We start from the raw sequence: 27,883 nt of genomic DNA on the forward strand, positions 1-27,883 counted from the left end.
TCCAAAATCCCCCCCCCCCAACAACACTCTTCAACCTTGTTTGTTGTGCATTTTCCGGGCTGTATGGCCATGTTCCAGAAGCATTCTCTCCTGACGTTTCGCGCACATCTATGGCAGGCATCCTCAGATACTCTTCAACCTTATTTGAAAAGAAAAACAATCTCTATAACTGCACAAAAGCTCCCATTGCATACCAACACACCAAACACCTATCCATGCATATAAATACCCACAGAACCAAAATGCCTGTTTTTTTCCCATCTGTGTCACTTCCAAAACGGTGGTGCAATCATTTTGAGAAAGACTCCCTGCCAACATTTCGGGAAGGACATCAATGAAAAACAGACATACTAAGACTGACAGCTGATAGCTGTCCATTGGTAGGTCGAAATTTGGCTCCTGACCTCTATGCAGTTGCCCCTCCCTGGACTATGTCAATGAAAATATGAATCTACAGCAGTGGTTCTCATCCTGTGGGTTCCCAGATGTTTTGGCCTACAACTCCCAGAAATCCCAGCCACTTTACCAGCTGTTACAATTTCTGGGAGTTCAGGACCAAAACATCTGGGGATCCACAGGTTGAGAACCACTGCTCTACAGAAAGATTCTTAAGCTTAGTTCTCATTTCCTTCGTCTGCACTTGCACAACTTGTCTGTAGTAAGGGGCCAAAATCAGATAGGCTAAGCCTTTTGGGGCTGCAGATAATTTTTTTGCAACTCACTTTCCAAGTAAGGTATAATTAATGATTAATTAGGATTGTTGTTGTGTGCCTTCAAGTCATTTCAGACTTAGGGCGAAAAAGAGAGGGGAGGAATTCAGAATTTAGAAAGTGTGGCGTAGTAGTTTGAACTTCAGACTATGGCTCTGAAAACACTGGGTGACTTTAGACAAGTTGCGTTCTCTCAGCTTCAGAAGACAAAGCCAAATTCCCTTTGAATAAATCATGAAAAGAAAACTCTTTGTTAGAGTCGCTTTAGGATTAGTTTTCTTGCCACTATTTATTCAAAGGGAATTTGGCTTTGTCTTCTTCTGAGGCTGAGAGAGTCCAACTTGTCCAAAGTCACCCAGTATTTTCAGAGCCATAGTCTGAAGTTCACACTACTGCACCTGTTGTAGTTGAGTCTGCTGGCAATATTACAAACGGTAGTAGAAGTACTAGTAGGAGGAAAAGGGGTAATCTTGAGCAGGTGCCAGATGAAGAACAGCAAAGGGAACGGATCCGGGAGATACTTATGGCACCTTCTGAGGAAGACACGTTTGAAGGGTTTTCAAGTCATGAGAAGTCAATGAGTGAAGAAGGAGAAGGGGTGGATGTGAATAGAGGAACTAAGAGGGTTACTCGGGAGCAGGAATCAGAGGAGGAACGGGAGAGGAAGAAGCTCCAAGATATACTTACTGCTCCCACAGAGGAGGAGTCGTTTTTGGGTTTCTCTGGGGATTATGGGTCTGGGAGTGATGAAAATGTGGAGGGCACGTCAGACTGGACTAGGGTACAAGAAATAAGGGATATGTGTGCAGAGTCAACTTCTAGTGATACATTTGTGGGGTTTTAGGGACAGGAGGATTGGCAAACAGCTAATATACCAGGGTCATGGGGAAACCTAAGTCTTGATAGATGGAGGAACTGAAGGGATGATAACCGGGATTCACGTGTGATGACAGGAACAGCTGTGGGAGATGACGATGGGGTGGAGGCCAGCTCATCTTCAGATAATGATGTGTAAGTTAAAAGTAGGGTCTGAAATGGGGATCCTTTGCAGAAGGCAAAGTGTCGTTTTGGCGTAGGTTTGTCCCTGCCTGTTTTTCCTGTTGGGCTTTGGGTCCTGGCTCTACAGCTTGGCATTCCTGGTTCCTGTGATTCTTGGATTTGGACTGGACTATTGTGAGTATGCTTTTCTTCCTTCCTGGACCTTTGGACTGGCAACTTCGGCTGTTTGATGACCTTCGGTAACGAAGTTTGGATTGGCTTTTCTTGGATGCAGCTTTCTCCCTTCCTGGCTTTGGATTGACTTGACTTCGGCTCCGGTTACCCACTTCGGAAAACTACCTTTGGATTGGCTATTGTGAGTGCGGCTTTCCCCTGTTCCTGGCTCCTGGTTTGACTCAACTGTGGCTTGTGTAAACACCTTTAAGACGTCGTTAGTTTGGACCTTCTGTTCTGCTGTTTTTTGAACTTTGACTGGTTTTGTTTACTTTCTGTGTGCAGCGCTGTCTTCCAGGAAGTCTGTTACAATGCTGTTTGCTGCCAATTCCATTGACTGCGTTTTAATCCGGATTATCCATCCATTTAATCCGGATTACTTTCCATTTTTCTTTTTGAGCCCAGTTTGGGCTAAAACTTTGAGTTTTGGTCAGAGACACTGCAGTTAAGCATCTCAGAGCCTGCCTTTGAGTTGTAATAAATCTTTTGTTAAGACTGAGTATTGTGTGTGTGGCTCTTTAAGGCGTCTGTGTTCCGACAGCACCACACTTTCTGAATTCTGAATTCCGCCCTTCTCTTTTTCCTACCTACTTATTTATTTATTTACAGTATTTATATTCCACCCTTCTCACCCCGAAGTGGACCCAGGGCAGATCAAAGAACATACACATGAAGCAAACACTCAATGCTGTTTATACACTGACAAGACAGAAAATTGAATATAGATAAAGGTATATATAGACTTTTCCCATCTTCAGCATCTTGGAGGCTTGTGCTCAGTTCTGGCCACAGGGGGTGCTGTCGCTCCATCTCCCTGCCAAAGAGACTTGTTCATAAACTTCCTCCATGATTGAATCACTGGCATTTTTCTGGCATTTCTTTATGGGTGCCTTAAAATACCTCCCCACTTTTAAGCAGTACCAATTTCTCTATTCACATTTTGCTTTCGAACTGCTAGGTGGGCAAAAGGTCAGGAGCTCACCCTGACCTGGGCTTCAAACTGTCAACCATTTGATTGACAAGATTGACAGCAGCTGGTGGTTTAACCTGCTGTACTAAAGCTCAGCCCTACCTACCCTTCTCTCTTTCTTCCTTACATTTCTTCCTTCCCTCTGTTTACTACATACCTTTCTTTCTGCCTTTTCTCCCTCCCTCCTCCCCTCTTTTTCTTAACTTTCTTTCTCATTTCCTTTCTGTCTCCCTGTCAAGACCTAGGCTACAGAGCACCAATAACCATACACAGAGGCCAGAATCTATCTAATATCTTTATTGAAGGAATATATAAAGTTAATAAAAACAAGTGTAGAAAATAGTCCAGAATTAGACCTTTCAGGAAAGGTCAGAATTAGTCCAAAAAAGCAATGTCCAATAAGAAATATTAAGGTCCAAAGTTGTAATCCAATAACCGAAACACTCACTTTGCCAAGCAAAGTGAGGGGAGATGACAAGGTCCTTTAGTCCATGAAACTTGAGCGAGGCTAGGAAATAACTTGATACTTGAAACAAGGCTTGAACGTGGAACAAGGTAACTAGGAACAAGAACAAGGTCCGTGGGATAACTTGGTAAAATCCGTGGTACAAGGCAAGGATTGGTTCTGGGAAACAAGGCAAAGTCCGTAGGTAAACAAAGGCTGGGAAGCAAGGCGAAGGCTGGATAGCAAGGCAAGGCTTGAGCGAGAGCGAGGCTTGAATCGGAGCGCGCTGTCCAGACACGACCCGCTCCGTAGGCTGACGAATTGACTCCGCGAAGTTACTACGCGGGTAAAACACCTAAATAGAGTCTAACTTTCCCGCCGAAGCAGTTCTCTGGGAATCAGAACCGAAAGCTAAACTCTGAGACCAGATGTGAGACTCCCCAAAGATTCTCACGAGAAGCAGTCTTAATTGGCCACATTCTTAGCTGCAATCCTCGCACTCCTGCGCGAAGCTGATTCCAAACTTCTCTGTTGTTTACAAAACTCCCGCCGCAAGAACACGGGAGAAGTAGGCTCTGGGCTTGTTTGACATACTTCTGGGAGACAACTTTCTTGCAGGTGCAAGGTTCCCAGATCTGCCTGGGAAAGATCTGGCTGAGAAGAATCCAGTTCAGACTGGGAAGGTAAAAAACCCAAGTTTTCATCTTCATCAGGAATTACAATGTCCTGAGCAGGACTACAAGGCCCATGGGTCATCACACTATCCCCCTCCTCAAGGCCCCTCCCAAACTGGGGCCCTCTCCCCGAGGCGCGAGGTCGCGGTTTGGTGGGATAGGTCTGATGAAAGCGACGGGTTAGATCAGGAGCATGGACTGTGGAGGCGTCTTCCCAAGAGCGTTCCTCAGGGCCAAAACCCACCCAGTCAATGAGATATTGTAGGCGGCGGCGGTGAAAGCGAGAATCCAAAATGTCCTCAACCTCGAACTCCTCCTCCCCATTCATCAAAACAGGAGGGGGGGCCGGTTGGTCTGTATCAGGTCGCACACCATCCGCCGGAAGGAGCAGGGAACGGTGAAACACTGGGTGAATGCGCATTGAACGCGGAAGTTGGAGTTTGAAAGTCACGGGGTTAAGTTGCGCCACCACTGGATAGGGGCCAATGAAACGGGCATCTAACTTCCGGCAAGGGCGGTGGGAGGGCAGGAAGCGAGTGGACAGAAAAACCCGATCTCCTACCTTGATTTCGGGGCCCGGCTGGCGATGTTTGTCAGCGTGGCGTTTATAGTCCTCCTTGGCTTGATCCAGTTGCTGGAGCAAAAGTTGTTGCACCGCTGTGAGTTCCTGCAGCCAATCCTCTGCTGCGGGAACTTCTGAAGTTTCAATGACAGGGGGGAAGAAACGTGGATGGAAGCCGTAGTTTGCAAAGAACGGCGTTTCTTTTGTAGAAGCTTGAACTCCATTGTTGTAGGCAAACTCAGACAGTGGTAACAGAGAAGCCCAATTGTCCTGTTGGTAGTTTACATAACAGCGAAGATACTGCTCCAAAGTGGCATTGGTGCGCTCCGTTTGCCCATCTGTTTGGGGATGATGAGCTGAAGATAAGCGAGAGTCTATGCCCAATAGTTTTTGTAGTGCCTTCCAAAAACGAGAGGTGAATTGAGATCCACGGTCTGTGACTAAACTCTTGGGCAATCCATGTAGTCTGAAAACATGTTGAAGAAATAGATCCGCAGTTTCTTTGGCCGTGGGGAGGCCTTCACAGGGAATGAAATGGGCTAACTTGGTGAAAAGGTCCACCACCACCAAGATCGTGGTGAATCCACAGGAAGGTGGTAGGTCAGTGATGAAATCCGCGGAAATTATTTCCCATGGGCGAGATGGGGTAGGAAGGGGGTGTAAAAGCCCTGAGGGCTTCTCCCTTCGTATCTTGGAGCGCTGGCATACTGGGCAGGTGTTGACATATTTTTCCACATCCTTGCGGATCTTGGGCCACCAAAAATCCCTTAGGATCAAATGCATAGTTTTAAATAGTCCGAAGTGTCCTGCTGGTTTGCAGTCATGACACAGACGAAGCGCTTTTTCCCTGCCCGGTCCGGGTGGGATATAAACATGATTTCTATAGCAGAGCAGCCCATCTTTAAGCGAAAAGGGAAAGTGCAGACCTTGGCGAAGTTGGTCCTGCGCCCAGGCATCTGCTTGCTGACTAGCCCTGATTTCTTGAGCACAGATGGGTCCTGGAGTAGGGGAAGTTGAACCAATGGGAATGGATTTGGTGTTCCCCACCGTGAGCGTGGCAAAGTTCTCGGGTTGTAGCAGTTGGGATTCAAAGGTCTCCTTGCGTCCTGCAGCGTATTCCGGTTTACGTGACAGGGCGTCTGCTTGCTTGGTTTGGGCTGGGGTCACATAATGGATCTGGAAGTTGAAGCGTTCAAAGAATAAAGCCCAACGTTGCTGCCTCTGATTTAGTTTGCGGGCAGTTCTTAGATGTTCTAGATTACGATGATCAGTGTGGACTTCAATGGGAAATTTGGCCCCTTCTAGCCAATGTCTCCAAGTTTCAAAGGCTGCCTTTATGGCCAGTAGTTCTTTTTCCCAAATGGTGTAATTCCTCTCTGGTGTGGTTAGTTGACGAGAATAAAAGGCACAGGGATGGAGGTGATCTCCCACCGGTTGTAAGAGTACAGCCCCAATTGCCACATCAGAGGCGTCCGCCTGCACCACAAAAGGGGTTCCAGGATTTGGGTGCTGTAGAATTGGCTGGGAGGTGAATAGTTTCTTTAGTTGCTGGAACCCTTTCTCTGCTTGATCAGTCCAGCGGAAAGGCTGCTTTCCACGGATGCAGCTAGTGATGGGGTCGGACCAGCGGGCAAAATCTGGAATGAACTTGCGGTAATAGTTCGCGAACCCCAAGAAACGCTGCACCTCTTTCTTGTTAGTTGGCGCCCGCCATTCCAATACTGCTGAAACCTTGGCTGGATCCATGGAAAGCCCTAGAGGCGAGATGCGGTAACCAAGGAAATCTACCTCTTGTAGATCAAAGGCGCATTTTTCCAGCTTGGCATAAAGTCCATGATCCCGCAATCGTTGTAACACCATTTTGACGTGGTTCTCATGTTCTGATTGTGATCTAGAAAACACCAAAAAATCGTCCAGGTAGATTATCAAGAACCTGTCTAGATAGTCCTGAAAAATGTCGTTGACAAAATGCTGGAACGTTGCGGGGGCTCCGCATAAACCGAAATTCATAACTCGGGACTCGAATAATCCGAATTTGGTCTGGAAGGCGGTCTTCCACTCGTCCCCTTCCCTGATGCGAACTAAGTTGTAAGCCCCCCGAAGATCCAGCTTGGTGTAAACCTTGGCTCCTCGAAGCCGATCCAGTAGATCCGAGATTAAGGGCAGGGGATAGCTGTTCCGCTTGGTGATATTGTTCAATGCTCTGTAGTCCACCACCAAGCGTAGTTCCCCTGACTTCTTCTTCACAAACATCACTGGGGAGGCGGCTGGGGATTGAGAGGGTCTGATGAATCCCTTGCGAAGGTTTGTCTCTAGGAATTCCCTGAGAGCTTCTTGCTCTGGTTCAGTCAGGGAGTAGAGATGCCCTCGCGGGATCGGGGCCCCCTCCACCAAGTCAATGGCACAGTCATAAGGTCTATGTGGGGGTAATTTTTCGGCTTCTTTCTCATTGAATACATCCCAATACTCGGAGTACTTCTTTGGCAAGGTGATGATGGGCTCGGTGTCTGTGGCGTGGCATACCTTGGCTACGAGGCAATGGTTTTGGCAGTACGGTGAAGCAAACTGCAGTTCTCTGTTGGACCAGGAGATGTTAGGGTCGTGGAGAGTCAGCCATGGAATTCCCAAAATCACAGGGAAATGGGGAACCTCGGTAACAAAGAAGGAAATCTCTTCCATATGTTCCCTTATCCACATCCTGGTGGGTTCCGACCACTGACTTACGGGGCCCGTCTTGAGGGGGCGGCCGTCTATGGCTTGCACCACACGGGCATTCTTGAAATCATGATATTGTAATCCCAGAGAGTCGGCATACTCTCTATCGATGAAATTGTTGGTAGCTCCAGAGTCTATCATGGCGTGGATCATGACGGGTCCCCTTTTTGCTGACCATAATGTGACCACGAGAAGGAACAGGACCCCGGTTGGCGGCTCTTGGATGGATTTTTTGACCGGGTTGGCGAGCCTCTCTACACCCGGTCGTTGGCTTCCCCCGCCGGCTGTGTGCCAGTCGGCTCAGACGTCTTCGTCTCCGTGGAGGACGCCGCCGCAAGACGGGCGGCAGGCTTCCCTTTGGCTGGGCACTCTCTGGCGAAGTGGCCCCCGTTCCCGCAGTACCAGCAGAGGTTTAAGCGTTGACGACGGGCCTTCTCGGCGGCATCTAGTCTGGGACGCACATTGCCCAACTGCATCGGCACCTCCTCGCTCCCTCTGGGGTATGGGGTTGGCGGTGGGGGTCTCCAGACCGGACGTGGCTGAACGCTGGCGGGAGCGGGGGGTTTTGCCCCGGCTCTACCGCCCTGGCCTCGAACCCACTGTTTCCTGTTGGCAATCATGACTTCAGCCCGTAAACATTGATCAATGAGTGCCTCGAGGGTCTGGGGAGGATCCACCTTGGAGATTTCTTCCAGCATTTCAATGTTGAGACCCTCCCGGAATTGTCCCCTGAGGGCTACATCGTTCCAGCCGGTGTTGTGGGCCAGCACTCGGAACTCGGCTATATACTGAGACATAGGTCTGTCTCCTTGGAAAAGGCGACGGAGTTTGTGACCGGCTGCCTCCAAATTGTCCTCGATTCCCCAAGTCTCCTTGAGGTGGTCCAAGAAGCGTTGCGCTGATCTTAGGTGTGGAGAGGCTTGGTCGTACAGTGCCGTCGCCCAGCTGGCCGCTGGCCCGTCTAGAAGACTGTAAACCCATGCCACTTTGATGTCTTCTTGGGGAAACTCGGCAGCACGGGCCTCTAGATAAGCTTGACATTGGCGACGGAAGACATGAACCTTAGAAGCTTCTCCAGTAAACTTGGTTGGCAACGCCATGGCCGGAAGACGAATCCCGCGTTCCTTCAAACCCCTTATTTCTCCATCCTGTGCATTGAGCTTATCACGGATTCGGTCCACCTCCTCCTTGTCGATGGTGTAGGTAATCGGCTGGCCGCTCGGCCCAGGTACGACTCCGGTAGACATTCTGGCCGAGGTTAATTGGTGCTTAGGGTGGCGGAGTCAAACTGTCAAGACCTAGGCTACAGAGCACCAATAACCATACACAGAGGCCAGAATCTATCTAATATCTTTATTGAAGGAATATATAAAGTTAATAAAAACAAGTGTAGAAAATAGTCCAGAATTAGACCTTTCAGGAAAGGTCAGAATTAGTCCAAAAAAGCAATGTCCAATAAGAAATATTAAGGTCCAAAGTTGTAATCCAATAACCGAAACACTCACTTTGCCAAGCAAAGTGAGGGGAGATGACAAGGTCCTTTAGTCCATGAAACTTGAGCGAGGCTAGGAAATAACTTGATACTTGAAACAAGGCTTGAACGTGGAACAAGGTAACTAGGAACAAGAACAAGGTCCGTGGGATAACTTGGTAAAATCCGTGGTACAAGGCAAGGATTGGTTCTGGGAAACAAGGCAAAGTCCGTAGGTAAACAAAGGCTGGGAAGCAAGGCGAAGGCTGGATAGCAAGGCAAGGCTTGAGCGAGAGCGAGGCTTGAATCGGAGCGCGCTGTCCAGACACGACCCGCTCCGTAGGCTGACGAATTGACTCCGCGAAGTTACTACGCGGGTAAAACACCTAAATAGAGTCTAACTTTCCCGCCGAAGCAGTTCTCTGGGAATCAGAACCGAAAGCTAAACTCTGAGACCAGATGTGAGACTCCCCAAAGATTCTCACGAGAAGCAGTCTTAATTGGCCACATTCTTAGCTGCAATCCTCGCACTCCTGCGCGAAGCTGATTCCAAACTTCTCTGTTGTTTACAAAACTCCCGCCGCAAGAACACGGGAGAAGTAGGCTCTGGGCTTGTTTGACATACTTCTGGGAGACAACTTTCTTGCAGGTGCAAGGTTCCCAGATCTGCCTGGGAAAGATCTGGCTGAGAAGAATCCAGTTCAGACTGGGAAGGTAAAAAACCCAAGTTTTCATCTTCATCAGGAATTACAATGTCCTGAGCAGGACTACAAGGCCCATGGGTCATCACACTCCCTTCCTCCCTCTCTCCTAATGCAATTTTAAATTATTTTAACTGGCATGACTCAGTGCTGTGGAATCATGGGAGTTGTAATTTGGTGAGGCACCAGCACATTTTGGTAGAGAAGGCTAAAGACCTTGTGAAACTACAGTTTCCAGGATTACACAGCATTAAGCCATAGCAGGCAAAGTAGAGTCAAACTGCATTATTTGTACTATGTATTTATTTATTTCATTTATATACTGCTTTTGTCACCCCTAGGGGGACTCAAAGCAGTTCATAACATAGTAAATGGCAAAGATTCCATGCCTCACAACCATATAAAAGAAACATTACAAGTCTAAAAGCAATACATATAACCATAAATTAGCTCATTAAAACTATTTAAATCATTAAATATACCCTAAAACATTAAAACATTAAACATTAAGGCATTTAAACATTGCATTGATCCCATGGCTTCCTGTGGTTGTTTACTGCCACTTGTGTACTCAACCACTTGTTTCCAACAATGAGGGCATGGCTGGCAACGCAGCGTTTTGGCGACGATGCGCAGCTGCAGAAAGGGGTGACCGGCTGGTGGTAGAGTTTTGTGGGGAAGGAGTTGCAAAGCTCATTCATCGCTATGATAAGTGCCTAGATTTAAATGGCGACTATGTTGAGAAGTAGTATTTGGGTGTGGCTTTCAACTGCATATGGTAAATATTTTCTCCTATACTTTGTTCATTTTTAATTCCAAAACGTAATCTACTTTCTGGATAACCCTTGTATTTTATGGAATTGGGGTAAATCTAATCGATACCCTGTAACCTTGTCCCCATGGGCAAGGATTCTACAAAGGGCTACAATAGACCTCTTTCTCATTTGGCTGTAACAGAAGGCTTTTCTGTGGCTGCATGAGAATGATTTCTACACTTCTGCCCCTCTTACTCTAATACATCAACATGAAGGAGTTCTTATTTCATTTTAGATTAATGATGCCTTGTTATCATACTTTTAGCAAATTTAAACTTTTGAAAAGGCATGACCTTTTAGAGATCATAACCTTTTTGAAAACCAGAATCTCCATAGCCATTTGGAAGTGTGACCCTTTTTGGAGATCAATTGGCATTCACACTATGTGGAACAATCAGCCTTTTTGTAAAGTATGATCTTCCTGAGAAGAGTTATAAACTTGCTTGAGTCAATCTTCTCCTTTAGTGGTAAATATCCACTAGTATTCATGTAAGGCAATTTAGGTTTCTCAGCTGTTAGACTGATATTCCTGGTTTTCTCTTTGAACTGTTAGGAACAAATATATACCAATGCATAAAATATATAATAGATCTTCAGAAGTGTTATTTCAGTTGCCCAAAAGAACATCTACTTTCCCATAAAATACATTGCTTTTAAATCATACTCTCAAGAGACCAAAATAAGTTGTCTTTGTTAAAAGTTAACATAGTTGATTTTCTTACAAAACTTTATGTACCGTGTTTCCCCGGAAATAAGACAGCGTCTTATATTAATTTTTGCTCCCAAAGATGCTCTAGGTCTTATTTTCAGGGGATGTCTTATTTTTCCATGAAGAAGAATTCACATTTATTATATACTGTACAATTGTCATCAGAAACCAGCATAACCAGACAAACTGTGAATCCTATCAAGAGTTTCTTGTTACTACCATTATTTCCATGTAAAACACTCTATGGTACCTACATTTACCGATCCTGCATGCTCTGGTGTTCTGTTCGGCGGGCATGCTTCCAAACAAAACCTTTGCTAGGTCTTACTTTTAGGGGAGGCCTTATATTTAGCAATTCAGCAAAACTTCTACTAGGTCTTATTTTCTGGGGATGTCTTATTTTAGGGGAAATAGGGTATTCAGCATACAGGGACATTGCTTATTGGTTTAAAGTTTAGAGTGTCTGTTCTTTAAGCATTCTGTTTCAGTTTCTTCTCTGTTGTATACAGACTAGCACTTTCTTCTGATGCATACTGTACTCAACTAACTTCTAATGCATACAGACTGATTTCTGATGCATACTAACTTCTATATTATATTCAACTATACTTCTAATGCACACTGACTTCTAAAATGGAGTCTTGGTCTGAGATCTGGTCACATGGTCTGTAGTCCCACCCAAAATCTCAAACAACATAGAGTTAAAGGAAAAACTTTATACCAATATATACAGTACATACACTATAGTAAGCAATCTCAATTATATACATAACAAATAACTAGTATAGGAGGCTTGTAGAAGGTTGCTATTTCCAACAGAAAAAATCCAAGTTTAAACTGTGGTTTGCAATCCTGGCTTATTTGCATTATTCATAGTTACAATAAACTATGATATGGACCTTGTGGTCCATACCACAATAGAAGAAAGGTGAGCAAGTATGTAAACCTGAGGTACTTTATGTCTTACTATGCTAACCCATAGTTTAGTGTTGTAATATGCAAACTGGCTCATATTGTGCCCTTAACCTCAATATTTGTCATATACAGGTTGTTCCTTCACACAGCCATATCTACCAATTCATAGTGGCAGTCATGTTCTACTTGTAACGCCAACTCATAGTCATTTCCATGTAATGTGTCTCTGGGCCCTGAAGAACTTATCCTGTTTTGTTCATATTTTGTTAGAAAGCAACTTTTCATTTCATTGTTGAAAGAAATCTAAGAGCAACCCACAATTGCATTGAAATAAAGGAATTTGCCAACATTCTGGTACATTTATCTCAGGCTACTTTGCGGCCAGATGCTCTGTGAGGACATAGTTTTGCATTTCTGGTCCAACTGGGTACTCCATAGTTCCTGTAATTGCTTATATAGTGCACATTATTTCACACTAAATTTTTCTCTCTCCTTCCTATAGGCTGTGTGTTTATACAGTGGGATCTCCAATAAACAACAGGGCCCTTTTTCCATGCCAAGAACCGCCTGTTGCCATGTCAACGTGGCAAGCTACAGTCCGAACAGATGCATGCTTTGTTGTTTTAATGAGTGGCGAAAACTCAGCGGAACTAACAGAATCTGAAGAAGGTACAGCCTGTATTTGCCATTTTCCTATATGGAACCAAATGGAAAGATATTGTTTAATACTGGAATAATGCTCCACTCACATAGAAGATTGAGTCTTCCGAGCTTTTTAGTCCAGCTCACCTTTCTCTGCCTAGCACCCAATGTGGTCTTCTTCTTTTCACATGTGTCCTTACTCATTTGGAGAATGCTGAAAGGGGAGGTTCACTGCAACCTTATATGTATTTGCTGACAAGTTACTTAGAAATCTTAGAGCACATCCTCCTATTACCAATATAGTTCATTATACTGCAGACACATTAGCAGTATATATATTTGATTCTCTTTGCCATGTCATTTGGGGATGATTTATGTGTGCATTTTTGTTCTGCTGGATTAGAGCTGTAATTGTTTGTGAATGGAATTTATTTTGCTGTAAAGTTATAAAAACAGCAAAAAAGACAAGCATGCAAACTGATCTGAAATCACTCAAGAAAATCAGTTTGGAATAGAAAGAATATACAAAGACTCATTAGTATCTCAAACCCCTAATGAGGAGAATGATCCTCTTGCCCCTTGGTCATGGTATATCCTACTGGTCCTCAAGTGCCACTTCCAACCATTCCACCAAACTGTCTTCCTAGTGTATTTGAGGGTATCCCAGAAAGAAGGACTCACATCACACGTACAATATGATTTCCTTCTCATCATATCCTAGATATCAGAATGCACTCAGCTTCCTTGCCTCCATACCTCATCCAGCTCCCCCCCCCCACACACACACCTCAGGTCACATGGAGAAGCAAAAGGATTGTGGAAAGCTACAGCCTCACTGGTCTTCTATTTCTATTACCATTGGTAGTGGTGGGAAGATGAGAGTGAATTGTGGAAGAGTATAACCTCCCCAGTCATTACTTAGCAACCTCCATTCTGCCACTAAGACTTTTCTCTCTTATTAGACAACACTATCTAACACAATTTTGTTCCTGGGTTATAAATGTCATTTCCTAATTGATTCTATCATAAAACATGGAAAAGGTTTATTAAACTGCAAAACCTTTGTAGAACATCCTGCAGAACATTTTGTTATAGTTTCTCAATGAATGTCTCATATAGTCTCAGCCAATTCAACGTAGTTTGTGACCGCTACAAAAACAAAGTTTCTGGAGTATAAGAACTACTTTCAAAGTAAGTACCAGACAATTAAACAGGAAATAACACTTTCAGACCAGGAACAGAACCCCGCCCCATCTCCCCGGAGGGGCGGCTTACATGGGGCCACGCCCAGGCGAAACAGACAATATAAAACTCAACAATATAAAAACAAATCGATAAAAACACATAAGATTGCATATACAAAAACATACTTTGATAAAATCCTGGGTTGACTCCTAAAACAAACTGGGCCAAAAAAGTGTAAGTAGTGCGAGCTATAATTAGGGAAGAGGTAGGTACCCGGACCAGCTGTCCAGTTACAGTGCTAGGGATGGAGTACACAGAGAGAATATGTCTGGCTAATGGAGTGGAGAATTCTATATAAATAAAATAGACAATACACACACACAAAAATATATATATATGCTATATGGGTGGAGCCCACGGTGGCGCAGTGAGTTAAACTGCTGAGCTGCTGAACTTGCCGGCCAAAACGTCAGTAGTTTGAATCTGATTATCCCAGATTATCTGGCAGTGTAAACTCATATTGTCTGGTCCAAAGCAGATAATCTGGGATCAGATCCTGGGATACCGGAAAGTGTAGAAGGGACCTCAGATAAAGTTATCATGGTTTTCTATGGGCAAGTAGATGGCGACTGGTATAGAATCATAGAATTACAGAGATGAAAGAGACCTTGTGGGCCATCCAGTCCAACCCTCTGCCAAGAAACAGGAAAATTGCATTCAAAGCACCCCCAACAGATGTCCATCCAGACTCTGTTTAAAAGAAGGAGCCTCCATCACACTGCGATTTCCTGCTTCTTGGCAGGGGGTTGGACTGGATGGCCCATGAGGTCTCTTCCAACTCTACTATTCGATGATTCTATGATTCTATGAACGGCAGAAAGTTCCACTGCTGAACAGCTCTCACAGTTAGGAAGTTCTTCCTCATGTTCAGGTGAAATCTCCTTCCTGTAGTTTGGTAGATGGCATATGTTCTGTATCTCAAAAACTAGAGCAGATAGGAGAAAGCTGGTGCTGTTTTTGAATTCAGCAGTTCAAATATACCCAGAAACAGATCTAATATTTGGGTGTGTGTTGGCAAATGACACGTAACATGGGAAAAATTATTATTTATGTTTCTGTCCCTGAGTAGAAGTTGGAATATCAATTAAATATAATTTTATATAAATATTATATAAAAAGAGATATAAATTTCATATTTTAAAGTGCTGGTATTTTCCTTTAAAATGCAAAAAAAGTGATAAGGATAAAAGTAATCTACTTTCATTGTGGTTTTTTTTTTTTTACAAAGATCATGGCTGAGTAATGCATCCTTATACATATATGCAAACAAAATGCTGTAACTCTTAGCTATTCAAAACTTCTGATGCGCTCTCATTAATCATTCGGTCAAAATATGATTTTAAAATACGTAACTTTTCCTCTCATTACAATTCTGATGCCATGTGATTAAAAAAAAAACCTGAATAGTGTTTTGTAATTTAGGAAGTTTAATCATGGGAGGGGAGCAGAGTGTGTTCAACATGCTGTTGATTAGTGTGTCACAAGTGACATCAATGTTCCATAATTTTAGCAGTGATTATACTCTGATTTAGTAATCCAAAACTGTCTTCTGGTACCATGGGGAACAGAAAAGCATTTGTTTAGCTTAGTTTGCAAAGAGTCCTTTTTCCCTTTAGCAACTGTAAGCCAGTTTAAAAGTTCCCTTTTCAGCGTAGAAGCAGTGTAATTATTTTATGCAAATGTAATGGTTTGTAGAATAGTGAACAGAATCAGTTCCTTTTTCTGTGTATGATGTAAATGTCTTTAACCAATGGGAAAGCTATTGTGGCTACAGTTATGAGCAAAAAGTGGCCCTCCAGGTATTGTTGGTCTGCAACAACACCTGGACGGCCATATTCTCTCCACCTTCGCCTTAGGAACAGGTCTACTTTTTGTGCAGAAACCAACACTCATATTTCGTTATTTTATTTCCTGTCTTATAAACTGCAATGCAATGAAGCTGGCCTTTTCAGATGCCAGCTGATTATGCATTGGCTCAGGAGCATGGCTGGTGCGCAAAGTCCCTTCATATGTTTGCAAATAAATGCCTAAATTAGTTATTGGCTACAATCTAACTCTCTGATTCAGAGTATTTGGGATATCTACAAATGGCCATCTTTGGGGTTTACCTTATACCACTGGAATGACACTTTTCTTTTATATATATATATATATATATATATATATATATATATATATATATATATATATATATAAAATGTTCTGATAGTTTGAGTTTGAGCAGTTTGAGTCCAGGGAGCGAGGTGAGCTCCCATCTGTCAGCTCCAGCTTCCCATGTGGGGACATGAGAGAAGCCTCCCACAGGATGGTAAAACATCCGGTTGTCCCCTGGGCAACGTCCTTGCAGACGGCCAATTCTCTAACACCAGAAGTTTGCTTTGGGGTCATAATAAGTCAAAAACAACTTGAAGGCACACAACAACAGCAAAAAAAAACCCCAACAACACAATATTGCTCCAAATTGCATATTCTACATAGCTTGTGAATTAATCATCCATGAGTTGTCTGCATGAACACTCTTATGTAAAACTGGCTGTGAGAACTAACTCTTGTACACACTATTTGCTGAACACTGTGTTGAGTGATTTAAGTGTCCATCCAAAATCTTGTCAAACCTTCTACAAAGCAGTTGGACCGTTTCTTTGCCACGTGGAAATGTGCACTGTATCCATGAATATTTTGTTCTTTCCACCCTAGGTGGTGCTGCATCCCAGGGAGCCACACAAGGGCAGACGAGCCAGACAATAGCAACAAAAATGTAAAGGGAAAGCTGCAGCCTAAATGATTTGGGCAGAAAGGCACAGAGCAAGAAATCATAGTTTAGTTGGGTTGTTACAAGTTTCTGAAACAAACAAGAGACAGAAAAACAGTCAATGTTAGTAAAACATAATGATTAATGGAATTAACAAAAATAAAGTAGGGAGAAAATTGTACAATAGCACATAGGAATGTGCAAACAGCTTGAAGTTGGTTTTATTTTGAACAATGGTGAGGATTACAGCTTCTGAATGGGAAAACTGTGACTCAATAAGAGGATATCTATCATTACCCAGATTTAGAACAGAAATGGGGAGAAGGTGAATAGTGATTGATCTCTGGGTGGTGTGCAATATATTTCCAAAAACCTTTGTCTCCCTGTAATTTAACAAAAGGAAGTACAATTTGTTAATATTATCAAAAGCCACCTAGACTAAAAGATACAGGCTTGCCCTATCTAGTCCCTAGTGTTGGTCATTTATGAAAATAATCAAAGATGCCAGAAGCCAGATGGAAATATATCTAGAAAATCCATTTCATCCAGGAACACCAGAACTTGGTTTCAAAATGGGACATTGGAGACTAGCTGGTGATTATTCATTATTGTTGGATTCACCGAAGTTTTTCCCCTTCCTATCTTCATCCTGTTTTGGGCAGAGTAGAACTCTGTCTTGCTGCAATGAGATTCATATTACATAGGGTAGAGCATTAATTAGCTTGGGTCATTGCTTTGTGTGGTGTTTTGCTTGTAGATAGCAAAAACAGATTTTCTAGTTTTTCCTTAGAGTACGAAGTGTTCAAACATTTTGGGTCCTTGGCTTTTTATTTATTTTGGCATAAATCGCATCATTAGATTTCAACTAAAGTGGACTCACTGAATCAATGGTAAATTGTGAGGTCAACGTTTTATAAGTTCCACTGATTCAATTGTTCTACTCTCTTTGGTACTAACAGTTGTATTTAGGCATTGGGTTTGAAATTGTCCTTGTTGCTGAGCTTATGATGGTTGTTTCAGATCTGCAGGTTTTCACCAGATCCTGAATTCATTAACTGTTGTACATATATGTATGAATAAGAACTTTGATTTCAAGAGGGAAAGTTTCTTTTGCATGCCATTTCCCCTGCATCTTGAATATAAAGAGCGTACATAAAATACAACTGGATAAGAATAAGGGCAGCTTGAACTGATATATCTGAACTAACCACACAAAAAGAAACAATTTAAGGGATCCTTTTTAGTATATCGGGTATCAAATTGGGCATATTGGATTATTTCTAGAGAAACAGATGTTCTTAAATTGGAGATATATTTCTTAATAGAGATGTGAAACTATCTTGAGACTCCCATATAGTGGTGAACTCAAACTGTGCAAAAGTCAAGTTGAAGTCACACATTTCTCACTCCCTATCTTTTTACCTCTAGAAAAAAACTTTAAAAAGTGCCTTGAAGATTCAAAAACATTGTGAAATGCGATTTACTAGGCTTACAAAAATCAAATGTTACACTAGGTTTCTAATTAGGGCTGGGAAGTTTCCAAAACAAATGACAGTTAAAATTATTGACACGGAGTTTAACAATTAGGAATTTATTAGATTTTCAGATGTCATAGGACTATTGTTTAAAACTATCTGTTCTTGACCTTGGGTGTTATCGCTTAGAATCAAATTGATCATCAAACTGCAAAGTAGACTATCAGGGATTGTTGTGACTCAGCTGGAGCCTCAGAGTGACTCTGATGGGGATTGTGGGATTCAGGTTCCAAGATGATGGGAGTCAGGTTCAAGATGACTCTGATGGGAATTATGGGATTCGGGTTCAGAGTGTTCCTGCTGTGGAAGATAAGGAACAGGGAGGCTTTCCCATGGCATGGAATGGTGTTGATGATACTGAAGCTAGCCAGGTGCAAATTGACTCAGGAAGAGAGGACAGCTCCCAGTCTGATAGCATACAGACAGACGCTAACGCTAACGAGCTGTCTGGCCTTGACATAATGGAATCTTTAGATTGAGCTGGCCGTTTGGAATTCAGGGTTAGCAGAAGTGTTAGAATAGCAAACAAGAGGGAGGTCAGAGGCCAAAGAAATGCTTTCATGCTATGCAAAGGGTATTAAAAGAGTGTGCTAAGAGGGAAATCTTTGTCAAAGCAACTTCTCGTTTGAGTCAAGGAGCAAGCTCTTGGTTTCCCGGATTATCTTGCATCCTTGGTGTGTTCATGTTCATGGGACTTTGTCATGCATTAATGGGATCTTGTTTCATGCCTGATGTTTTCTTGAAGTATTCTTTATAGCCTTGTTCTGCAACAATCTTTTGGAACTTTACTTTTGCTTTTTAAGAACTATTTATTTCCTATTTCCTAATAAACTATAAAAGACTTCAACCTGTGTGCAGCCTGGTGTATTCAGCAAGGTGAAGCTAACCTGAGGTGCGACACGTATTTCCCTTCCTTTAAGACTCTTGCCTAGCGATTAGCATATCAGTGGCAGGCCAACAAAGAGGAAGGCTAGTCTGGAAACCTTGTAGCTTTATTGCCGGCCAGCCCAAGATTGCTTGGGACATGTGAGCCAGACCTTCTTTTACATAAGGCCCACCTCAAGTCTTCTGAAGAGAGCACCTCTTGCTAGAGTTCCCATTTCCCATCGTATCTCAAATCTTGCAGCAATCCACAAACTTCTGCAACTATTCTGACAGCAAGCTAGCAGCCATTGTGAGAGAAGCGATCCAATTGTACGAGGCCATGTTTCTCGGCCTGAAATGGAAAGAATAGTCACCAGCTGTGCTAACAACAGATCCCCATCTCCCAGGATTTAGTATAAAGGCAGACCACAAGTTATGAACCAAGTAGGTTCTGTAGGTTTGTTCTTAAGTTGAATTTATATGTAAGTCAGAATAGGTACATTTTTAAGTGCAACTCCAGCCATATATATATATATATACACACACACACATACACATTGGATAGCATAGGGAAGGGTTAACACCCCTGTGGTATCTGTTTTGCTGTCTGTGCCCCTGTTTAGAAAATTTCATCTCATTTTCTGTTCTTGTGATAATTGGACTGTGAAAAAATTGGCTTCTTGTGGAAACAAGGATTAGTGATAAAGCTTCAGTGGAGACAATTTTTTTCCAATGGTAACTCTTTCAGGGGTTAATTTCCCTTCCTAGAGGTAGATTTTTATGTCTTCCTGTTGTCTCATCCCCATTCTTAACTATGAGTCATTTGCAAGTCAGATGTTTGTAACTTGGGGACTGTCTGTATACTGTTACTGCTGTGTTTTAAGATATACTCCCAAATGCAAGACACTTGGCATCCTGCTTGTTCATATAGGATAAGCTTTCCAACCCTTAAATAAGGGGACATCCCTTATAATAAGGGACATCTGGCTAACCGTACTCACAAATTTGATGGTTTCTACTTCTCAGTGCTGTCCAATCTGGCTTCTGTAGCCTTTCCGAAATCCTACAGAAAGGCTTTACAGATGCGCAAGGTCCTGAAAAACAGAAGGGAAAGATCCATTGAACATTTCTACCTTTCACTTGCACAACATTGGATTTGTGCCAGCATTTTTATGATGTGAGAAGCTTCCTTTTCCATTGTAGGTTGTAGAATATGTTAAATTTATAGTATAGCCATAAATTGTGATAGTTTCAGAACAGAAGGTGAAATGCATTGTGTCATAAGCAAAACTCTACTTGCATGACAAGACTTTCCCTTTCTCTGCCATATAGCACTCCTCTTCCCCGAAACTGCACTGTAGGTTTTCCCAACAATCCCAAAACTGATTTTGGGGATGATAAAGGTGGAATTAGTCCCTCTCCCTTTCATGTATTAAAACAATTCTATGAGCTGGAGAACTTATTTATTTATTTATTTTACAGTATTTATAAATAAATAAATAAGTTATTTATAATAAATAAGAACTTAATTGGATGCCAATAATAATAATAATAATAATAATAATAATAATAATAATAATAATAATAATAATAATAAATACATCACACAGTCCTAGACACTTGGAAAGTGTTCGACTTGTGATTTTGTGATATGAAATCCAGCATGTCTATCTTGTTTGCTGTGTCATACAATAAAATAATAATAATAATAATAATAATAATAATAATAATAATAAAATACAGTAGAGTCTCACTTATCCAACATTCACTTATCCAATGTTCTGGATTATCCAATGCAGTCTGCTTTAGTAGTCAATTTTTTGTAGTCAATGTTTTCAATACATTGTGATATTTTGGTGCTAAATTCGTAAATTCAGTAATTACTACATAGCATTACTGCGTATTGAACTACTTTTTCAGTCAAATTTGTTGTATAACATGATATTTTGGTGCTTAATTTGTAAAATTATAACCTAACTTGATGTTTAATAGACTTTTCCTTAATCCCTTCTTATTATCCAACATATTTGCTTATCCAATGTTCTGCCAGCCCGTTTATGTTGGATAAGTGAGACTCTACTATAATAATAATAACAATAATTTATTTATTTATATCCCGCCACCATCTCCCCAAAGGGACTCGGGGCAGTTTACAAGGCACTCCAGGGTGCACATATAACATACAGCTGGTAAAAATGGTACAAAAGTATAAAACAAGTCACATAAAATTATAACAACAATCCCTGTCAACACTTATAGCATAAAATCAGAATAATACAAATAGAACAGTAGATAACTGCCGTCAGTTCACAAAGTGCTGAATGTCAGCTTGATTATGGCTGATTTAAAACAAAAAGAAATCTAACTTTCAGACTTCCTGGGCTTTTGAATCAAGCAACTACTTTTTAGATTTAGTGTTTCAAGTGCCAATGCGGTGGGTAATGCCTTTTATTTTTCTTTGTAGGTGTATTAAACTGGTTTTATTATGTGACCATGCCAATGCCAGCATCAACCTTCACTATTGCTGTTGGATGTTGGGCAGAAGTTAAAAGAAAAACTTATGCAACTGGCGTTCAGAGGAATGATGGGATCTTTCCACTGTTCTCAAAGGCGGATATCAGGTTGGTGATTACAGTTGAGAAATATGTACTTTAGAGAGCATTCCATTTTTTCTGTTATACAAGAAAATGAGTCATCCGAGTCAAGGAACAATAGGAGAACATGTTTAATCAAAGCAAAGGGAAATCATATAAAAGAGATCAGTCCAATGGGTGAGGATGGGCAAGGGTGTGTTGCTTATGCAGAAAATGTTCTTTGAATAATGCAATTAGTTTCTACATAAATTTGCTTTAGCTAAACTATGTGAAAAGTGGATTCTTTATGCAAGGCTCATTTGTCCTTTTCCTCCTCAGATATAATCTTATTTGTTTTTAAGTCACTCAAAAGTTTTTGTTGGAAACCCTACACTTAATAATTATAGATGTTCTATTAGCATTATTAAGAACAAAATGGGACTGATTAAGAAAGTTCTTCAGGTTACCACTTTTGTATTAATTTTAGCTTAAACTAAAGCACTGGCAAAGCAATTATTTTAAGTAACACGTTTCCAAATCCAGAGAAAGACATGCTTTAACATTTCAGATTGTTCATGATGTTACCATTTATAAACTGTTCACTTTTAAAGGGTTTGGTTGATTGATATATTAATGTAATTGGGTGCCTCATACTTCTATATCATAAGACTGGCTAGACAGCTATTTCTGTTTCTTCCTTGTGATTTTTATATCTCTTTCATATCTCCTTAGCAGTACATCTTCCAAGACTCTAACTCTGTTTTGTTTTCAATTATCTTCATATAGAAGTGCTGATATGTTCTCCTAGCCATATTACCATCTGCTTAGCTTTTTCCAATTCTGCTGTTTGAAGTATCCTGTTTCTAATAGTTCCTGTTTGTTCACATATTTATAGCAAGATTGTTCCACAGCAAAACATATTGCAGTTGTGAAGCATTTGTGTTGCGTGTTTTTTGAGTCTGAAACAGATAATTGATTTCATGGCAGGATTCGTTCAAAGGAATTCAAAATACATTACTCTTAATTTGGCCTGACTGTGTGCTATTTAAGATTAAAAGCACCAGAAAGAACATCTCCACACATTACGAATTCATTGTCAAATATAGTCTACAGATGAAAAACAGATAATGCTTGCTGCAGACATATCTGTTGATGTACTTTTAACCATGGTTATGAAATCAAGATTGACCTGCCGACTTCCTCTCCCTTCTCAAGTTGACTATGGCTTTGCTTTAAAGTTATTGTTGTATCAAACCAATGAGATTTCTCATCTTAAAAATGATCTGAACTGGATTTGTAAATCCTGATTAAGAGAAAACCTAACTGGAAAAAATATTTTTTGAAACTAATTGCTAGAGGATTTCAGGAATTTTTCTAAACTGTGGTTGTGCTATACTATGATTAGAGCTGATGAAGACAGAAAAGGGGAAAGTGTAGGATTATTGTTGGCATTCTGCATGATGAACTAATTTCAGTGCAAATCCTATTAAAGTGTTGCCAGAATGTGTCCTTGATCAACATTGTACTTCTGTTGTACTGATTTCCTCTTCCTGCAGTTTTTGGGCTTCTGGAACAGTGAAAAAAGCCAGGTGATTATAAGATATGCTGCTTGGCTGCTCTGGGCGTCAGGTTTTATGCCACATGGCACGAAAGTATCAGGACTAGGTGGGAAAATACCATATTTATTCAAGTCTAACACTCACCTTTTTGGGCTAAATTACATTGCCAAATTTGAGGTTAACATTAGATTCAATGGTGTGTTAGAATTGCACAAATAAATCCACCTGCGTGAAAAGACCTGGAGGACCTGGGAACCCTGGAGGCAGGGATGTAAGAATCTGTTCCTGGTGCTTGCGGTGATCTCAGAGTTCAGTGGTGCCCGGAGAAGGAGGAGGAGCACCACTTAGTCATGGATCCTGCCTTCAGTGTGGCCCTTAGGATCTCTGCCTCCACGCCCCCCGCCTCGGCCACAGTCCCATACGGTTCCCAATTGGCCTCATTCACAAGACTTTCAGAAACCTTCCCTTGGTTTTGAAGGCCTCATGAATGATGTCAGTTGGGAATTGTGCAAGGCTGACGAGATGGAGGGGTGTGGCTTCCCAAATCGCCTAATTCATGCTGCCTGCCTTCCTGATGTGCTATTCCTGTGCTGTTGGATGCATTACAATTGAGGGCAAATTCTTTTTTGGTAATTTACACCTTTGAAATTGAGATCTGCATTACGTTAGATGGTACTTTATACTCTAATAAATGTGGGTGCTTTCTTAGCAGAAACATATCGATCAATTAGGTGTTAAATGCCAACAAAATTCTTGTTGCTAGAGTGAGATGTCTGCAGACATTTGTATCTCCATGGTGTTGAGTTTTCCACCATTATTAAAAGAACTATATTTTATTTATATTCCAAATGCTGAAGTGCTGCAATCAAACCAAAATAACTTGGCCAATCGTAATGGTGAAACTTTGCTGGTTAGAAACATCAAAAATCTATTAATTGCTTTTCACCATCAGGTTGTTAGAAGGGGCTTGTGGTCATGTACCTTACCCCTGTCGTTTCCAAGAACCTGCGGCCACTTCTCAAGTGATGATTCCTCATCGTATCTTTGCTCCACCATGCCTTCAGAAATCCTGTGAAGAGATTCTCCTCCCATTGATTCCTCAGTGTCTTTCCGCATCTTATGCTCTACTGGGCACTCATCCATTTTCTCGCCTTGATGTCTTGATTGTCCCATCCAACTTTTCCAGTCTTGGAATGGCCAGGTATGGATATTTTTCCAGTTTTTTGTGCATGCTTGTCCTCTCTTAATAACCTTTAGTGGATCAGTGCTCCGTGCAGAAGGGCATTCTTTAAGATCCTGACTGCATATCATATCTTCTGTTCTTGGAGAGATGCAGTTATATTTGGAACTTGGAAACTCAAATCATTTTCATGCTGTTCTTAAAAATCATGACTGTGTTAAGATAGAGATGGGTCCTTTTTTCAGTACTATACATTGTTAAGCTGCAATGGAAGTAACAATGATTTTGAGTATTTCTTCCATCACAATGTGCCCTCAATGGCAGAGCAGAGATACTGATCAATGATGTCACTGGTGTCAGTCATGTGGTGTGTGGTGTATGATTTATGGGAACATAAATAAAACACAAGATTGAGAATGAAAACCTTAAAATATAAGAGGTGAAATCTAGTGGTGATAATCTTGTCAAGTGAACGAGATCAAATTCTGATTCTGAGCACTCTGGAGGAATCTATCTCTATTTAATGGATGATAAGAATGATTCACATAGTCCAGCAGCTAAGTTTCTTGGGCGCTGCATGCACAAAGGGGCTATTCATGGAATGCTGCAAAAGGAGAACAAAATAGACATTCCCAGAGGAGATATAACAGGACAGAGAGGATATTTATGTATATGGGTCTCCATACTTATTAAGACAATTAAGAGGTTTTAATACTAGTCTGGATAGTGGTGGTCTCGGGTTATGTGAAAGGTTGCTGCAAATCCTGAAAAAAACACCCTTGAGAGTCCCTGCATATTTTAGAAAAAAATATTCCTAGCAGTGTGTGGTGAACAAAATATACCTTTCCAGTGATTATTGGCTGGATAAAGGTCAAGATATAGTAATTATTAGGGCTTAAACCTAAAATAACAATTAGACTTGAAGATTAATGATATCAATAAGTTTATTTCTGTTGTAGAAAACAATAAGTCTATGTAACTTACCGGTCTATGAGATGGGGAAACTTTGTATGTGGCATTTATTCAGGAGTAGACATTGGTTATTCAAACAAAATAATACTCATTTCCAGTGTGAGTGAGTAATATATCAGAAATGAATACATTAGTGAAACCAAAGTGATTACAGCTGGAATAAAACATTAAATTCAAGAAAAATGATGCATCTGAATACTCCTTGTTATATAAGTACATTTGGGGTGGGTATGTCTATCTCAGCTATCTCAGCCTGAGGGTCAAACTACATGGTGCATTTCCGATGTTGTTGAGACTACAATCTAATCAGCCTCAGACAGCATAGCTAATGGTGAGAAACTGTGGGAGCTGCTGTCTAAAAACATCCAGAGAACTTCACTTTGTCTACCCCTGCACTAAACTAAACGTGGTCTTTATCTGGATCACAACCAATGTGTGCAGAGATTTAAATATTTCTCTGTTCGTTTTTTCAAATTTCAACCACCAGTGCCAGTGGCAGTCCTCCCCTTAAAAAACAGCATATGGAGGGAGAATGGTAATTGATGGCTAGAAGGCTGCTCTAGAGTAAAACAAAACTTGTATCTTAAAATGCATGCTACATGTTTAACATAGCATGTAGTTTGACTCCCTATTACAAGGAGAAAGGTGAAAAAAATCAGCATTTTGTAACATTACTTGCCCCATCTTACCAGTGTGCAGATATGGGGCTGATTGATACCTAATGATATGCCAAAATTCTGGCTTATTTGCGGTGAGGTTGCTGCATACCATTTAGCCATTCCTGCTTGCTAAACAAAGCAGGAAAGCACCACTTGTACTTTGTTTAACATCAAATTTGTTGCTGTTATCATAAACCATAATTTCAGTCCTGATTTGTTATTGACTTCAGATTCTTGCTTATTATTAAAGAATTTGCTCAGATGGATCATGAAAAAAATTGCGCATACATTTGTTTAGCAGTTCCCACTGGCAAGGGGCCAAGAGGGAATGATAGGGTCTACATTAGCACTATTATTTGTTCCCAATAAACCAGATTTCTGAGGAATTATGCTTTATTTTTACCTGCAAACTGGGTCATAGTCAGTTTCTTAGCACAGCTCACTTGTTTTTGTTTCGTGACTAAGTATAAAGGAAAGATAAACTAAAAGACACAGGTGTCCTTCTGCTTGATTTTTGTAGTGTGATAAATTACTGTCAGTCTTTATTGTAACTATGGAATTGCTTCAAACATACCCCAGTTTTCCAGAGCTGTTTTAGTACTTTATGTATCATTTGGTGCATAAAGGAGTGCAGAGGTATATATGCTCTGAATCATGCTGCCTATTTGCTGTAGTATAAACAGCGCAGCATGTGCGCACAAAAGGTCTGCTGTTCTGAGAATTCTTATTGTACTCCTGTCTGCCAGTGAAGGAAACAGCCATAAATTTCCAGTCATTATCTGTAGATTGTGTGTGTGTGTGTGTGTGTACACCCATGTACATTGGCAAGTCTGTTCCTCATTAGCCTTGTAGCTACTTTATTTTTAATGTGCCAGAGTACCGTCTCTTATTTGAGGGAGAATGGTTATCCCACATTTCGGAGGTAGGAAGAAATGATGGCACTTCTTTTGCAGAACAGCTTAATTAGAGGCTTGAGGTTGTATTTTCCAGCCACCACCGCTGCAGATTCAGCAACATTTTCTTTCAAGACCTGCCGACGCCTTTTTCAAGTGGGGGGAGTCTTCCTTTGAAATCTTACTTGTGTGCCTTCTGTGTATCATCACCTCATGTTTTTAATTTGCCGTGGACTTTTATATGGAAAGAAAATCCTGATTACTTATTTTTAAAAAACAATTGGAGGCACCACTCCTTCTTCTAGATCTTCAAGGGAATCTTGGGTGGGTGTGGGCTCATTTTAGATTATCTCTGAGCACAGTTGTTATCTAATGGTTCTTTTCCAATGAAGAGGATGGTAAACCAAGATTCTGCAGTTGCACTTTCCATTATCAGTCCCTTTTTTCTGGTTCTGCATTATAATTTTTATCAGAAGCACAAAGGCCTCCTATGCATATGTAGCCTAAGGGGGTTTATCTTTGCATGGGCCTATTCTTTGTTGCATACTGTAACCAATTTAAAATGGGCAATTTGACAATCCCAAGGTTTCCACAGTTGTATTGGGCATTTGATAAAGTTCCTTACTTCTTTTAGACTTATGTAATTAATTTTCCTTGTAGGAATACTGCTTGTGGCAGGGATATAGGGCTAAAACATCCTACAGTAATACAAGCCATACTGACTAAGTTGACTTGAAATTTGAAGGTTGCTCTCTCTATTATATCATAGATTTTTGCCCCAGAGAGGCATCTTGTCAGGATGACAAACCACTGTTCCTTTCAGCAGGAGACCCTACTATCATCATACGTCTCCTTGAAAGATTATCAGGGGCTACTCTATGTGCTAAAACTTCTAAACAAAGTGTCCTGGCAGCATGCTTCCCAGGGAACACAAGAGACTTCCCGTGTTTCATAAAGAAGAATGGGCGGAAGTCGGGTGGCGATAAGGTAAGGGGTGCAGTGGGCAATGTGGGGTGTGGCACATTGTTTTCCCCCTGCTGCCCCACAGGTTCATCATGCTGTGTCTTGAATCCATGGATTCAGGTCTCAGTGTGATGAGGTCCTAGTCTT

General features: G+C 41.4%; 1 protein-coding gene across 13 annotated transcripts in view; it reads left to right on the forward strand.

Moving 5' to 3' along the window:
• The window catches only part of aopep (aminopeptidase O (putative)), a 275,804-nt gene that overhangs the window by 22,150 nt on the left and 225,771 nt on the right, over positions 1-27,883 (forward strand). For 11 of the 13 annotated variants that reach the window (XR_010003430.1, XM_062972069.1, XM_062972067.1 and 8 more), the window contains 3 exons: positions 12,402-12,568; positions 21,402-21,558; positions 24,022-24,270. Coding sequence is in view for 12 of the 13 variants with exons in the window: in XM_062972069.1 (XP_062828139.1) it covers positions 12,402-12,568; positions 21,402-21,558; positions 24,022-24,270 (573 nt within the window). In the remaining variant the exon portion in view is untranslated. The remainder of the gene's footprint in view (positions 1-12,401; positions 12,569-21,401; positions 21,559-24,021; positions 24,271-27,883) is intronic. The other 2 variants (XM_062972075.1, XM_062972078.1) reach the window with 2 other exon arrangements.

The sequence above is a fragment of the Anolis carolinensis genome, chromosome 2, assembly GCF_035594765.1.
Source record: "Anolis carolinensis isolate JA03-04 chromosome 2, rAnoCar3.1.pri, whole genome shotgun sequence".
In the NCBI taxonomy this organism is placed as follows: Eukaryota; Metazoa; Chordata; class Lepidosauria; order Squamata; family Dactyloidae; genus Anolis; species Anolis carolinensis.